This window comes from Acomys minous (genome assembly GCF_964271855.1).
Source record: "Acomys minous genome assembly, chromosome: 11".
Lineage (NCBI taxonomy): Eukaryota > Metazoa > Chordata > Mammalia > Rodentia > Muridae > Acomys > Acomys minous.
The window spans coordinates 95,998,346-96,011,079 of record NC_140492.1 but is presented as its reverse complement, the minus strand read 5'-3'; the positions used below and the strand labels follow the sequence as shown (position 1 = coordinate 96,011,079).

General features: G+C 45.6%; 1 protein-coding gene across 1 annotated transcript; it reads right to left on the bottom strand.

Moving 5' to 3' along the window:
• Positions 1–2,665: 2,665 nt before the first annotated feature.
• CCNB1 (cyclin B1) lies at positions 2,666–12,344 on the bottom strand. Its single transcript, XM_084801361.1, has 9 exons — positions 12,143–12,344; positions 11,402–11,572; positions 11,147–11,308; positions 8,546–8,728; positions 6,189–6,347; positions 5,739–5,975; positions 4,948–5,088; positions 4,042–4,152; positions 2,666–3,666 (listed from the first exon to the last, which is right to left on the bottom strand). The coding sequence occupies exons 1-9, from the start codon at positions 12,161–12,163 to the stop codon at positions 3,556–3,558; spliced, it is 1,296 nt and encodes a 431-aa protein (XP_084657487.1). The 5' UTR covers positions 12,164–12,344; the 3' UTR covers positions 2,666–3,555.
• Positions 12,345–12,734: the final 390 nt, after the last annotated feature.

Genomic DNA, 12,734 nt, shown 5'->3' with positions numbered 1-12,734 from the left:
GAAGCCGGGCATGGTGGTGCACACGTTTAATTCCAGCACTTGGGAGGCAGAGGCAGGTGGATCTCTGAGTTGGGGCCCAGCCTGGTCTACAAAGTGAGCCCAGGACAGCCAAGAAAACACAGAGAAACTGTGTCTCAAAAAACAAAATAAAGCCAGGCCTGGTGGTGCACGTCTTTAATCACAACTCTTGGGAGGCAGAAGCAGGTGGATCTCTGTGAGTTCGAGGCCAGCCTGGTCTACAAAGCCAGCCTGGTCTACAAAGCGAGTCCAGGGCAGCCACGGCTACACAGAGAAACCCTTTCTCGAAGTTAAAAATTGAAAGAAAAAAAAAAACACCCCAAGATTCCTAACAGAAAGGGAAAAGAGCCTGCAATCCTAGAACTTGGGGGATGCTGAGGCAAGATTGCAACAAGTTCGTGACCAGCCTGTAATCACAGTAAGTACTCAGTTTATGAGTACTTACAGAGTTTATGGCAAGACCCTGTTTGTGGGTTGGGATTGAAAAATCAATGAGAAATGAGTGCCTAAGTTTCTGCTTCTGACTTGGCAGGTTACAGTTGAACCTTTTAGCTGGGCATACACTTTCATTAGTTAGGTTTTCACAGTCACTTAGGGATACCTCCTTGCAGCATTAAGGACAGCCGCTCAATGACAGGAAGGGCCAGGTGTTCCCTCGTATCTCTAAATTAATGTGTTGGCATAGAGGAGGCCTGTCCCAGGTTGCTTAATCGACCTTGAATGTCATCACCAGGGGCATAGGATAAAAAGGACAACTCACTTTTCTACTGTCTGCCCCCCGGGGTGCCCTTTCCATCTCTCCCCATGCTTCTACAATAAAACTTATGTATGCTGTGTGGCACATATTAAAACTATACTTGTCCTGTATCAAAGCTCCCAGGACACAAAGTTGGGTTGTAAGGGAAGGGTTGTATCTAGGAAGAATTGAGGTGTGTTTGTGGATCAAATAAGATAAAAACAACTTATTTTTTTATTTTTTTGGAGACAGGGTTTCTCTGTGTAACAGCCGTGACTGTCATGTACTTGCTTTGTAAGACCAGGCTGTCCTGGAACTCATATAGATCCGCCTACCTCTTCCTCCCAATTCTGGGATTAAAGGCATGTGCCACCACTGCCAGGCTATACCAAACTTTGTATAATTTATTTTTATTTTATGTGCATTGATGTCTGTGTGAGGATGTCAGATCTTGGGGTTACAGACAGTTGTAAGCTGCCCTGTGGGTGATAGGAATTGAACCCAGGTCCTCTGGAAGAGCAGTCAGTGCTCTTAACTGCTGAGCCCATCTCTCCAGCCCTTATACCATACTCTTAAATAAAAGTTAAAGACTTAAAATCTCTACATGGGCTGGTACTTGAGTGTAGTTCAGCTTGTTACAAGCATGTTAGGTCCCCACCAGACTGGCCATACTAACAAGCAAACCAGAGGCAGTCATAGTGAGGCTGTATTGTAATTCCAGCATTTAGGAGGAAGGATTCAGACATCAACACTAGCCAGAGAGACAGCTACAGTTACAAGCACTGCATTTGAAATGTCCTTATACCCACAGAAAACCACAACCCACCAAAGCAGAGCAAGTGATCCTGTGACGTCTCACCAACACCATTACTGCTCTTAAGGATCAAGGAACACTGGAGAGTGGGCATACGTAGTAAGACTGTATCTCCTCTATTGTCAGGGAAGCTACACTACTCATGAAGTCTCAACATGGCTGCCTGAACAAGACTTCAACAAGGATGAAGACAATAGACATGCTAACGTGAACGGGGAAACCTCATGAGGGCCCCAACCTTAGATAATTACCGGATACTAAGTAATTCTGAGAGTTGGTAGGAGAGTCTTCCCTAGGAAGGAGTTCTCCAGTTCATCTCTAATACCAAGTGGTTGGTCAGTGCTGAAATTATATACACACGAGTAGCATTACACACACAGAGCGGATTACATATTTATAAACAAACACATACCACAATAAAAGCCAGAGGCCGTGAGTGAGAATGCAAGGGAAGGGCCACATGGGAAAGGCTGAATAAAGGCGAATGGGAAAATTATACAATTACATCTACAAAAGTCTTTTCTCAAGTGAAAAAAAAAGCCCAGTATAGCTTAGGGAACCACAGGAGTATGTAGTGGAAGCTCAGCAAGTTTCTAAGTAGCAGCTCACGCCAAGCTAGCCTACTGTACAGGTAAAACCTTGCACTCCCAATGTTCATGATAATGCCAAGTACATGAAAATAAGTCAAACTATGTATGTGTGGACTCACAAACTCCTAAAACTCAGTCTAAAAAAAAATTCCTATAACCAGAGGAAAAAGTCCATTTAGATCAAACAATGAATGCGCACTTAAAAACAAAAACAAAAAAAATCAGTGACACAAATGTGTGTTCATCTGGAAGAATCCTATATACCACTTAGTTTACTGAAGGAATATATACCTACAAGGGAAAGCATTTTAGAAAAAAAAACTTGAGACAGGGTCTGTCCTTGAATTTACAAAGTTACCTCCCTTGTGCTGGGACTAAAGGTGGTCACACTTCTGAGTTGGCTGACTTTAAGATTGAAAATCTAGAACTATAGAATGCGGTTTACTAGCAACATGAAGTTTGTTTATTAGCAAAAGACAAAATGACAAAATGAGAAATGGGGAGAACTTCCCATTAATACAGTTTTATTCAACTTGATATCAGGTGTATAAATTAAAACAGCAAGTGAGACAGGGTTTCTTTTTCCAGTTGGAGTCAAGCGCGCTCACCTGGCTCTGTGAGAGCTTAAAGCCCACCCCCTGGGAAAGTGGCCATGCACAAAGCCAAGCAACACAGAGGAGGTCTAAGAAGCGCTGTGTTGAGGGGCAGTGAGAATGCAGTTTGTGTGTCATTAAAGGAAGGACTGAACATGTTACATACAGTTATCCATACCATGACATGCGATATAGGCACTGAAAGGAATGTTGATAAAATGAACCCATTTAAAAAATCCCCTTGACAATAGTATGCATGATTATATTTATACAGGACATACAAGAAAATACCCTTATTTGTTGGTATTTAGATTGGGAGCAAATTCTTTTAAAAGACACCTTTAATTCTGAACATCCTATTTTCCAAGCCAGTTAACAAATAAATAATTACATAACAAGAAAACTGGGTTTCAGATCTGAAAGTCCATAGCTCAAGACAGAGTGGTCAGAGGCAGCAAGCACCTGAAGGCAGAAGATGAACTAAGGACAAGCTGGAAGACGGTTCAGCATGACTTAAGACATGATCAGGACACACAAAGTGAAGGAAGTATATAAACATTTAGGCCACAATTATATACATTAGTTGGATCCTCTGTTAAACTAAGTATTTTTAAATGTTTTAAAAGTCCTATATATTTATCCAACTTGTGTTCTACAAAGTCAGAAGTAACCACATTCAAATGAGTTAAGCTATGAAAAGTAAAAAGTCAACAACCTTTATTGAAGAGCAAGTGAACAGCTTATACTATGTACAGGTGGGCACATGGTGCCAACTGCATCTGCAGATGGAGGAGTCCATTTGAATTACGATGCCTTTGCCACAGCCTTGGACAAATTCTGAACTAGTGTACAATTCAGCTGTGCCAGAGTGCTGATCTTAGCATGCTTAGATGTTGCATATTTGTTCTTGATAGTCTGTAAGAGAAAACAACTACAATCAAGAAGAAAACAAAAACCATCCCAATATGCTGCATGCATAGGAGGGGTTGGAAGGTAAAAAGGACGCAGTTCAATTGTATATAATTATACTTGAACTGAAAAACAAAATCTCTTTGTAGTCCTGGCTGACCTTGAACTCAGAGACCCATCTGCACTCCCTGCCTCCAAGAGTGCTGGGACTAAAGGTCTTAAACTAAGCTGGGTGTGGTGGTGGTGCATACCTTTAATACCAGCATTGGAGGCAGAGGCAGGCAAATTGCTGTGAGGCCAGCCTGGTCTAGGATAGCCAAGGCTACAACAGAGAAACCCTGTCTAGAAAGGTCTTAAATCAGCCATGAAGTGTTGACTCACCATGTGCTTTGTAAGGCCTCGGTTCACCATGACTACATTCTTAGCCAGGTGCTGCATAACAGGAAGGAGAGAGTCTTCAGTGTAGGACAGGTAGTGCTGCAGGGTTGGTGTCTAAGAAAAAAACAACAAAAAACTAAAAAAACCCAACATGTGAAAAACCCCAGTGACCTTCAGAACTTCCTAGATGCTAGGCAGGGGGATAGTGTACGGTAATCATAACAAATTTAAGACCTCTGCCCACATATCTAACCACAGTATAAATAAATGCTGGCTTCTCTACCCCAATGTCGGGACAGCCAGCACTGGTACATGAGACCCATCCCAAGAAGGTGAATGGGTTTCTTAGATCACTTGGGGTAGCTTTCTTTCTCAAAAGGGTGTTACCATAAAGATTAAATTATTTATTTTATTTATTGCATATGAGCGCTTTATCTGCAGAAGAGAGTATCAGATTACATTATAGATGGTTGTGAGCCACCATGTGGTTGCTGGGAATTGAACTCAGGACCTCCAGAAGAGCAGAGCCATCTCTCCAGCCTCCATAAAGATTAAATTAGCTGGGGCTGGAGAGATGGCTCAGAGGTTAAGAGCACTGACTCCTATTCTAGAGGTCCTGAGTTCAATTCCCAGCACCCACATCGTGGCTCCCAACCATCTGTAATGATGTCCTCTTCTGGCGTGCAGGTGTACATGCAGACCGAACATTGTATACATAATAATAAATAAACCTTAAAAGAAAAAATTAGTTAGCTAAAGAAATGGGGCCATTTTAAGATGACAGCACAAATATTCATTACCATTATGTTCATATTCGTATTTGGGAACAGGAGAATGCTTTGCACATTAATTGTTGCACTCAAAGGCTGTTTATAACTTAAAAGCTGGGTGGCAGGTGTGGCAGCTTACCCATTCACCGTTGTCAAGAATTTTCAGGGCTAAGCAAAAAGCCCCAGCTGCGATTTGAGAAGGAGCAAAGTGCACCATGTCATAGTCCAGCATAGTGAGTTCCATGAGGTATTTGGCCAAAGTATGCTGCTCAACGTCAACCTGGAACAGACGCATACACCACTCTGAGCCTTTTGCAGAATTTCACTTTTGGAATAACTTATAAAGTCCTGTCTGTAGGTAGCAGTGATGCTGCACACCTTTACTCCCAGAACTTGGGAGGCAGAGGCAGGTGGATCTCTGTGAGTTCAAGGACAGCCAAGGTTACATAGAGAAACTCTGACTCAAAAACAAAACAAAACAAAGTCCTGTCTGTGTCTGCAAACTCTCAAATACAATTGTCCACAGAAAGCCTTGAGAAAATGTATAACCATGTAGCCAGGCATGGTTGGGCCTACCTGTAATCCCAGCACTCCAGGAGGCAGAGGCAAATGGATCTGAGTTTGAGGCCAGCCTGGCCTATAGTGTCCAGGACAGCCAAGGCTACAGAGAAACCTTGTCTCAAGAGGAAATTAAAAAAAAAAAAAGTAATCGGGTAATACACAGCTTGGTTAGAAATACACAACCATGTTTCTTTCTTGTGTAGTAAGGTATTTAATACACAACAGCAGAGCTGGGCATGGTGGCACAGGCCTATAATCTCAGTACCTGGGAGGCAAGAGTCAGGAGGATGGCCGAGTTCGAGGCCAGCCTTATCTACAAAGTGCTATTCTCTAATATAGCAAACCAAACACTTCTCAAGAAACCCATACCTCTCCAATCTTAGATGCTCTACGGAGGAAGTGCAGAGGCAGAGGGCGACCCAGACTGAAGTTTAGAGCTCTTAGAATCTTCATTTCCATCTGTCGGATCTGGTGCTTAGTATAGGTGTTGTTAGTCACAAAAGCAAAGTCCCCGATCTCTGGAGGGTACATCTCTTCATACTTGCTTGCAATAAACATGGCAGTTACACCCACCAGCTGCAGCATCTTCTTGGGCACACAATTGTTCTGCAACAGCACGTTCAATTACATCTCAACTGATGAGACCTCACCTCCCAAGAAAGATTTCAGTTCCAGGCTAGGTATAACAGCGCAAAGGTTAAGGTACGTGCCTAACACATACGGGACCCTGGATTCAAACTGTAGGGTCCACTTCCCCTCCTCCAAGGTTCTCAACAGAACTCAGGAGTGGAGAAGTCTCAATTACTGAATTACACGTACCTGCATAAACCGGTCAATAATGGAAACAGTCATGTACATGGTCTCCTGCAGCAGCCTAAACTTCATCTGAACCTGCACCAGCCAGTCGATTAGGATGGCTCTCATGTTTCCAGTGACTTCGCGACCCATTAAGTATTTTGCTCTAACAGACTGTTCTTCCTGCAAAAGAAAATGTCAGTTACTCTAGAAGCATCTCTCCATATCCCATTTGTGTCCACAAACCAGTTAGTTAAGATAGCTCTGGTGCACTTGACTAAGAAAGCAAGGGTCAGAAGAGCCAGGCTCAGCCAGCACTTGGGATCTACAGAGCTAGTTCCACGACAGCTAGAACTATATATAAGAAACCCTGTCTTGAAAAAAAGACAGCGGGCTCTTCATCTTGTGACATTCAATTTGCCAGAACTACTGCAGTTCACACCCTGTACCTATCTTATCTCAGATCTTTTCACCTGAGCTTTGTGGTGCAGAAAAAAAAAAAATAAATTTCATATCATAACCAAAGAAAAGATAAGGCATCAAAGACTAATATAGTCAGTTACCAAATCCAGCTCTGCAGCTTAACGACACAAATGTTAATAAGTACTAACAAGAATTAAAAAGCAGGCCGGGCGTGGTGGCACACGCAATCCCAGAACTCAGGAGGCAGACGGATCGCTGTGAGTGTGAGTCCAGCCTGGTCTACAAAGCAAGTCCAGGACAGCCAAGGTTACACAGACAAACCCTGTCTCGAAAAACCAAAAAAAAAAAAAAAAAAAAAAAAAAAAAAAAAAAAACTTAAAAAGCAGACAGCTAGTTTGGATGAGCACCTTACTGAAGACTCCTTTAGGTGCTAAAAGGAATGGGAGCTGGCAAGATGGCTCCGTGGGTAAAGGCCGGCTGACCCAAGTTCAGTCCCTGGAACCAACTCTTGAAAGCCGTCCCTGACCCCACACCCAGCTGTCACAACGGACGAGAGAGACTGAATAAACCAATGACAACCTGAGATGACAATGCTAGGGTCTACAGATCAGAGGTTAAGTGCTTGCTTAGTATGCACAAGGTTCTGCAAGGTCATCAAAGGGGTGGGGGAGGCAGGAGGGGTTAAATCTGATAGAACAACATTAACCTGTGTCTTGTTTAAAGAGGTGAAAAGCAAATGCCATTAGGAGAAAGGTTTCCAAGTGGGCTAAGGTGATGAAACAACTTTTGGGCACAGATAACTTCCCTGACAAGCACATGCACCCCTTCTGTCATGACAGGATTACTCTTTTTTCTTTCTTTTTTTTTTTTCTTTTTTTTTTTTTGAGACAGGGTTTCTCTGTGTAGCCTTGGCTGTCCTGGACTCGCTTTGTAGACCAGGCTGGCCTCCAACTCACAGCGATCGGCCTGCCTCTGCCTCCCGAGTGCTGGGATTAAAGGTGTGCGGCACTACTCCCGGCTGACAGGATTACTCTTAACATGCCATCTCCTTCTTCTTCAAACCCAGAAGTTTGGGGCTTTCCCAACTGTGACATTTGTCTACTTTAGGAATAGTCCTAGTAATATCTCCCCAACACAGAAATCTTGTATTCAACATGGCAAGCCTACTTTGTAGATCAGGCTGGCCTCAACTCACAGCAATCCACCTGCCTCCGCCTCCTGAGTGCTGGGGTTAAAGGTGTGCGCCGCCACCACCACCACCACCACCACCACCACGCCCAGCATAAAAACAAATCTTTAAAAAAACAAAGCTTTGCTAACTGGGTTGGTAATACATGTCTGTAATCCTAGCCTGGTCTACAAAGAGAGTTTCAGAACAGACCAGTTCTGAGACAGAGATAGATACATACACACACACATGTAAATAAAATAAGCCAGGTGTGGTGGTGCATGCTTTAAATTACAGCACTGGCTGAGCCAGGAGGAGTTTTTTTTTCCTTTGGTTTTTCGAGACAGGGTCTCTCTGTGTTAGCCTTGGCCATCCTGGAGCAGGCTGGCCTCGAACTCACAGTGATCCGCCCACCTCTGCCTCCCCAGTGCTGGGACTAAAGGCGTGCGCCAACTCGCCCGGCTGAGTTTTTTTAAAAAATGAGATTTATTTATCATTTATACAGTGTTCTGCCTATAGAAGAGGGTACCAGATTTCATTATAGATGGTTATGAAGCACCATGTTTTTGCTAGGAATTGAACTCAGGACCTTTGAGAACAGCTAGTGCTCTTGACCTCCAGACCTCTCCCCCACCTTTTAAAAAATATAACTTATTCTTATTTTATGTGCATCAGATCCACTGGACACTTGTTACAGGCAGTTGTGAGCTGCCGTGTGGGTGCTGGGAATTAAACTCTTTTAAAGCTGGCTGCACTTAGTAAGGGCAGACTGTACCGTGTCAATACTGACCTCTAGCTGTCTGAGGTAAGTGTATATATCTTTCACATATTCACTACAGAGGTTTGGATCAGCTCCATCGTCGGCATCCACATCACTCACTGCGAGGATTACATCAGAGAAAGCCTGACACAGATATTCTTCTGCAGGTGCACATCCAGATGTTTCCATTGGGCTTGGAGAGGGATTATCAACCTGAAAGAGAAGCACGTGCTTCAGCCTGGGAAGGAAAGTCAGTACTGGTATCCCCAACTCAAGAAATCATTCTGAATTGAAGTAATTCATTTTACTAAAGAAAAGCATTTCAGATAGCCCCCTCCCCCAACTTCCTTTTGGGAAAGGATTGATATTAGAAGTCAATACTGGGGGAGGAAAGGTCAGGTGTGGCATCCCAGCACTTGGGAGGCAGAGGCAGGCCAATCGCTGTGGGTTCGAGGCCAGCCTGTTCTACAAAGTGAGTCCAGGACAGCCAAGGCTACACAAGAGAAACCCTGTCTTGGGGGTAAAAAACCAAACCAAAAAGTAAATACTGGGCCAGAGTGATGGTTTAGCTGCAGCAAGCACTAGGCACTTTTGTCAAGGACTGGAGTCCAGCTTCTCTGCAGGAACCAGGTGACCCAACTCCAGCCCTCGGATATCTGATCGCCTCTTCTGGCTTCCTTGGGCGCTGCATCAGTGTGCAAAGCCATGTCCCACCCATGAAAAATAAATCTTAAAACTGCAAGCCAGTAAGATCTGGTGTCAGAAAAACGTAAATCCCAATTTAGATTAAGTCAGTTTAAAGGAGGAAGAACTGAGCTGGCAAGGTGTGCAAGGTGCCTACTGCAAAGCTTAGTGACTGAGTTGTTTTGTTAGGGCCCACGTGGTGGAAGAACTGACTCAAAAGTTGTCTTCTGACCTCTACAAGTACGCATTCACACACAAAATACAATGTAAAAAAAAAAGAGGGGGGTAGGGGGCAAGCCAGACGTGGTGGCACACGCCTTTAATCCCAGCACTCTGGAGGCAGAGGCAGGCAGATTGCTGTGAGTTCGAGCCCAGCCTGGTCTACAAAGTGAGTCCAGGACAGCAAGGGATACATAGAGAAACCCTGTCTTGAAAAACAAAAAACAAAAAATTTTAGCTGGGTGTGGTGACGCACTCATTTAATCCCAGCACTCAGGAGGTAAAGGCAGGGGGATCACTGTGAGTTTGAGGCCAGCCTAGTCTACAAAGTGAGTCTAGGACAGCCAAGTCTACACAGAGAAACCAACCCTGTCTCAAAAAGCCAAAACAAAAACAAAACAACAACAAAGGCGGGGTGGGGGTGGGGGTGGGGGGTGGGTGGGGGCGCGGATTGGGAGCTGGAGAGATGGCTCAGCAAATAAAGATGCAGCCCATCATGAGGACCAGAGTTCAGATCCTAGCACCCACACTGGGCTCACAAACGCCTGTAACTCTGGCTCCAAAGGACTAACATGCACATACATGATTGGGCACCCACAAATAAAAAGGTGGATTCTACACACTACCCCATAAAGAGAGCCAAAGGGAAGCGACAGGCAGTAAAGCTAACACTCAGCCTCCACATGAAGTTGGTTCAAACAAATGCCAAAGCTTCCATCTTCACGCAGGTGATACAAGTTCTTAATTACAAAGAGAAAGTGACATAAACTGATAGAGCTGTGCTGGTTAGCCCAGGATGGCCTTAAACTTGCAATTCTCCTGCGGTAGCTGAGGTGTTAGAATTACAGACAGGCGCCAACTACCACACCTAGCAGTAATACTTGATGTGTCTGTGTGTTTGTGGGTTTTTTGTACTTAGTACCCAGGGCCTCCTGTATGTTGTACATGCGCTAAGAGGCAAAGCTAATAACGCAGGCAAAACTTCACTTTTACACTGAAGTGTTAACCCCCCCCCCCCAATACAGGGTCTCTCTATAGCTCTGGCTGGCCTGGCCCTTGCTATATAGACACTGGGGGCCTTCAACTCAGAGCCCCACCTGCACAGTGCTGGAATTAGGGACTGTCTGAAAACCGTTCTTTTACTTCTTTTAACAGGCTTATTAGCGGCCATACGAGGGAGTAAAAGGTTCACAAACACATCTGTGTGTCATTCAGTTAAATCAGGGCAGAGTCGGAATTACAGGAACTACAATGGAAATATTTGATTCAGGAAGCTACACAGAAGAAAGCAATTAAAGGCAGGGCTCTGTTACACAGAGAATCCCTCTCTGAAAAAAAAAAGTAGGTAAGTAATTAATTAAGAGATCCATCCTGGTTGCACCATCCCAGCACTGGAGAGACAGAGTAGAAGACTCTCCCAAGGACAGCAGGGGCTACCCAGTGACACAAGAAGGAAAACCATGGTGCCCACCTCTGGATCCCAGATCTCAAGAGGCAGTCAAACAAGGTCACACCAGGAGACCCTGTATACATAAAACAAAAAACTCATCATATTTATCTCCCACCATTTGAAGTAGAGCTAATACCTACCCAGACTGTGTTAACTCATGTAAAATCTCTTTGCTTAGCTCTCCATAAAACATAGATCCCAAAAGCTATCGCCGTGTATCAGAGTGCAGTGAAGCCAGAAAGAAATGGGCTTTTTTTTTTTTTAATTGCTAAGTTTACCAAAATAGGCTCAGGAGAAAGCTTTTCTTCCATAATAGGTTCAGGGTCAGGGTCAGGGTCAGCCTCAGCAAGTTCCACCTCTGGCTCACACACAGGGACCTTCTCCACGGGTTTCGGTGGGACTTTCACAGCCGCTTTTCCAGTACCTGAAGTTTTTGCATCCTGCGAAAGGAGAGGAGAAAACAGAATGTTTTCTCAAGGGTGACAGCTGGAAGACAGGCCTTTTCAGGATAGCTGGGCCAGGGAGATAGTTACCTTTTTCAGAGGCATCCTTGCCTGTACCTGTTCTGTGACTTTGTTACCAATGTCTCCAAGAGCGGTTCTTGGTCTCAGCCCAGGCTTGGAGGATGCAGCAAATGCCACAGGCACACGCTTGGCGCCTGCCATGCTGACCTTGGCCTTATTTTCTGTGTTAACTTTTGAGTTCTGAAAGAAAGTGAAGGATCACTTGAGAGGGGAATCCATGGCGGCTCCGGGAAGTCAAGGGTTAATTAAGGCTGGACCCAACTGAGGCTCCCTGAAAGAAAGCCAGTGTTCTAGGGCCTCAGGATGCCCTTCCATTGGGATACCTTTTCCCCTCAGAGCTGTGTGGTTCCGGGGCTTCCGGATCCCAGGATACCCCCTCCATCCGAGCAGGAAGGCCAACACTAGGGCCTAGCCTCGGGCCGTGACAAGACAGTTTCCACCCAAATCTTCCACATTCACCTATTATCCAACTTCCTGTTAAGCCCCATGCAGTCCCAAACACTGTGACTTTACACCGGCAAGGAAACCACGAAATCCTTCGTTGTAAGTAGCTCTTGGGGAAGGCGAAGGGCTCACTCCCTCCGGAGCCTTCATCACCAAAGCACACCACCCAGTGCCCCCAAGTCATCAGCCCAGATAGGTTCAGAGGTCTTCCTCTCCCCCCCGCCCCCCCGCCGTCCCCATCCTCTTCCCCGCCTGGCCGCCACGATCTTCTCCCACAGCGACGACAGCAACGCGCGGCCGGCTCACCCTAGTCACCCTGAGCGCCATGGCTCCTTCCGAAGCAGAGGCTCGGCCGACCAGAAACAAACACCCCTGCCTCCGGCTGGCCCCTGCTAGACACCAACAGCCGTTCCTCTGCAGCACGCCCAGAGAAGTCGGCCCGGCCTGGGTTTAAACCCCGGGCCGCTCTCTCCTCATTGGTCCGTTCGTGGCACTCGCTCTCTTCCCATTGGCGTTCCGGATTCCCGTAGAATGCGTTTCCTGGGCGATCTCGCGTCACGTTCGGCGGGGGCGGGGCCAAAGGTGGGCCCCGCCCACCCCTCGCGAGGCCAGGCTTCGCGCCTGCGCACTCGCAGCCGCGAGGCCAACCATAGTAGTGTCCACTTGTGTGCTGGCCAGGCGGCTATCCTAGCGCTGCTTCTTGGGGCCTCAGGAGAAGACTGTGTGGCCGCCACAGTTGAGGAGCACGCAGAACAGTTTGGCTGCTGTCTTATTTATTGTTTCTCACTCTCCTCCTGTACAGAAGTGTCACTGCTATCTTAGAATTAGCATGAAGTTATAGCACACTTATACAGAGTAAATGGTTATTATAATCAAACAGGTTAGCATGGCAATCGCC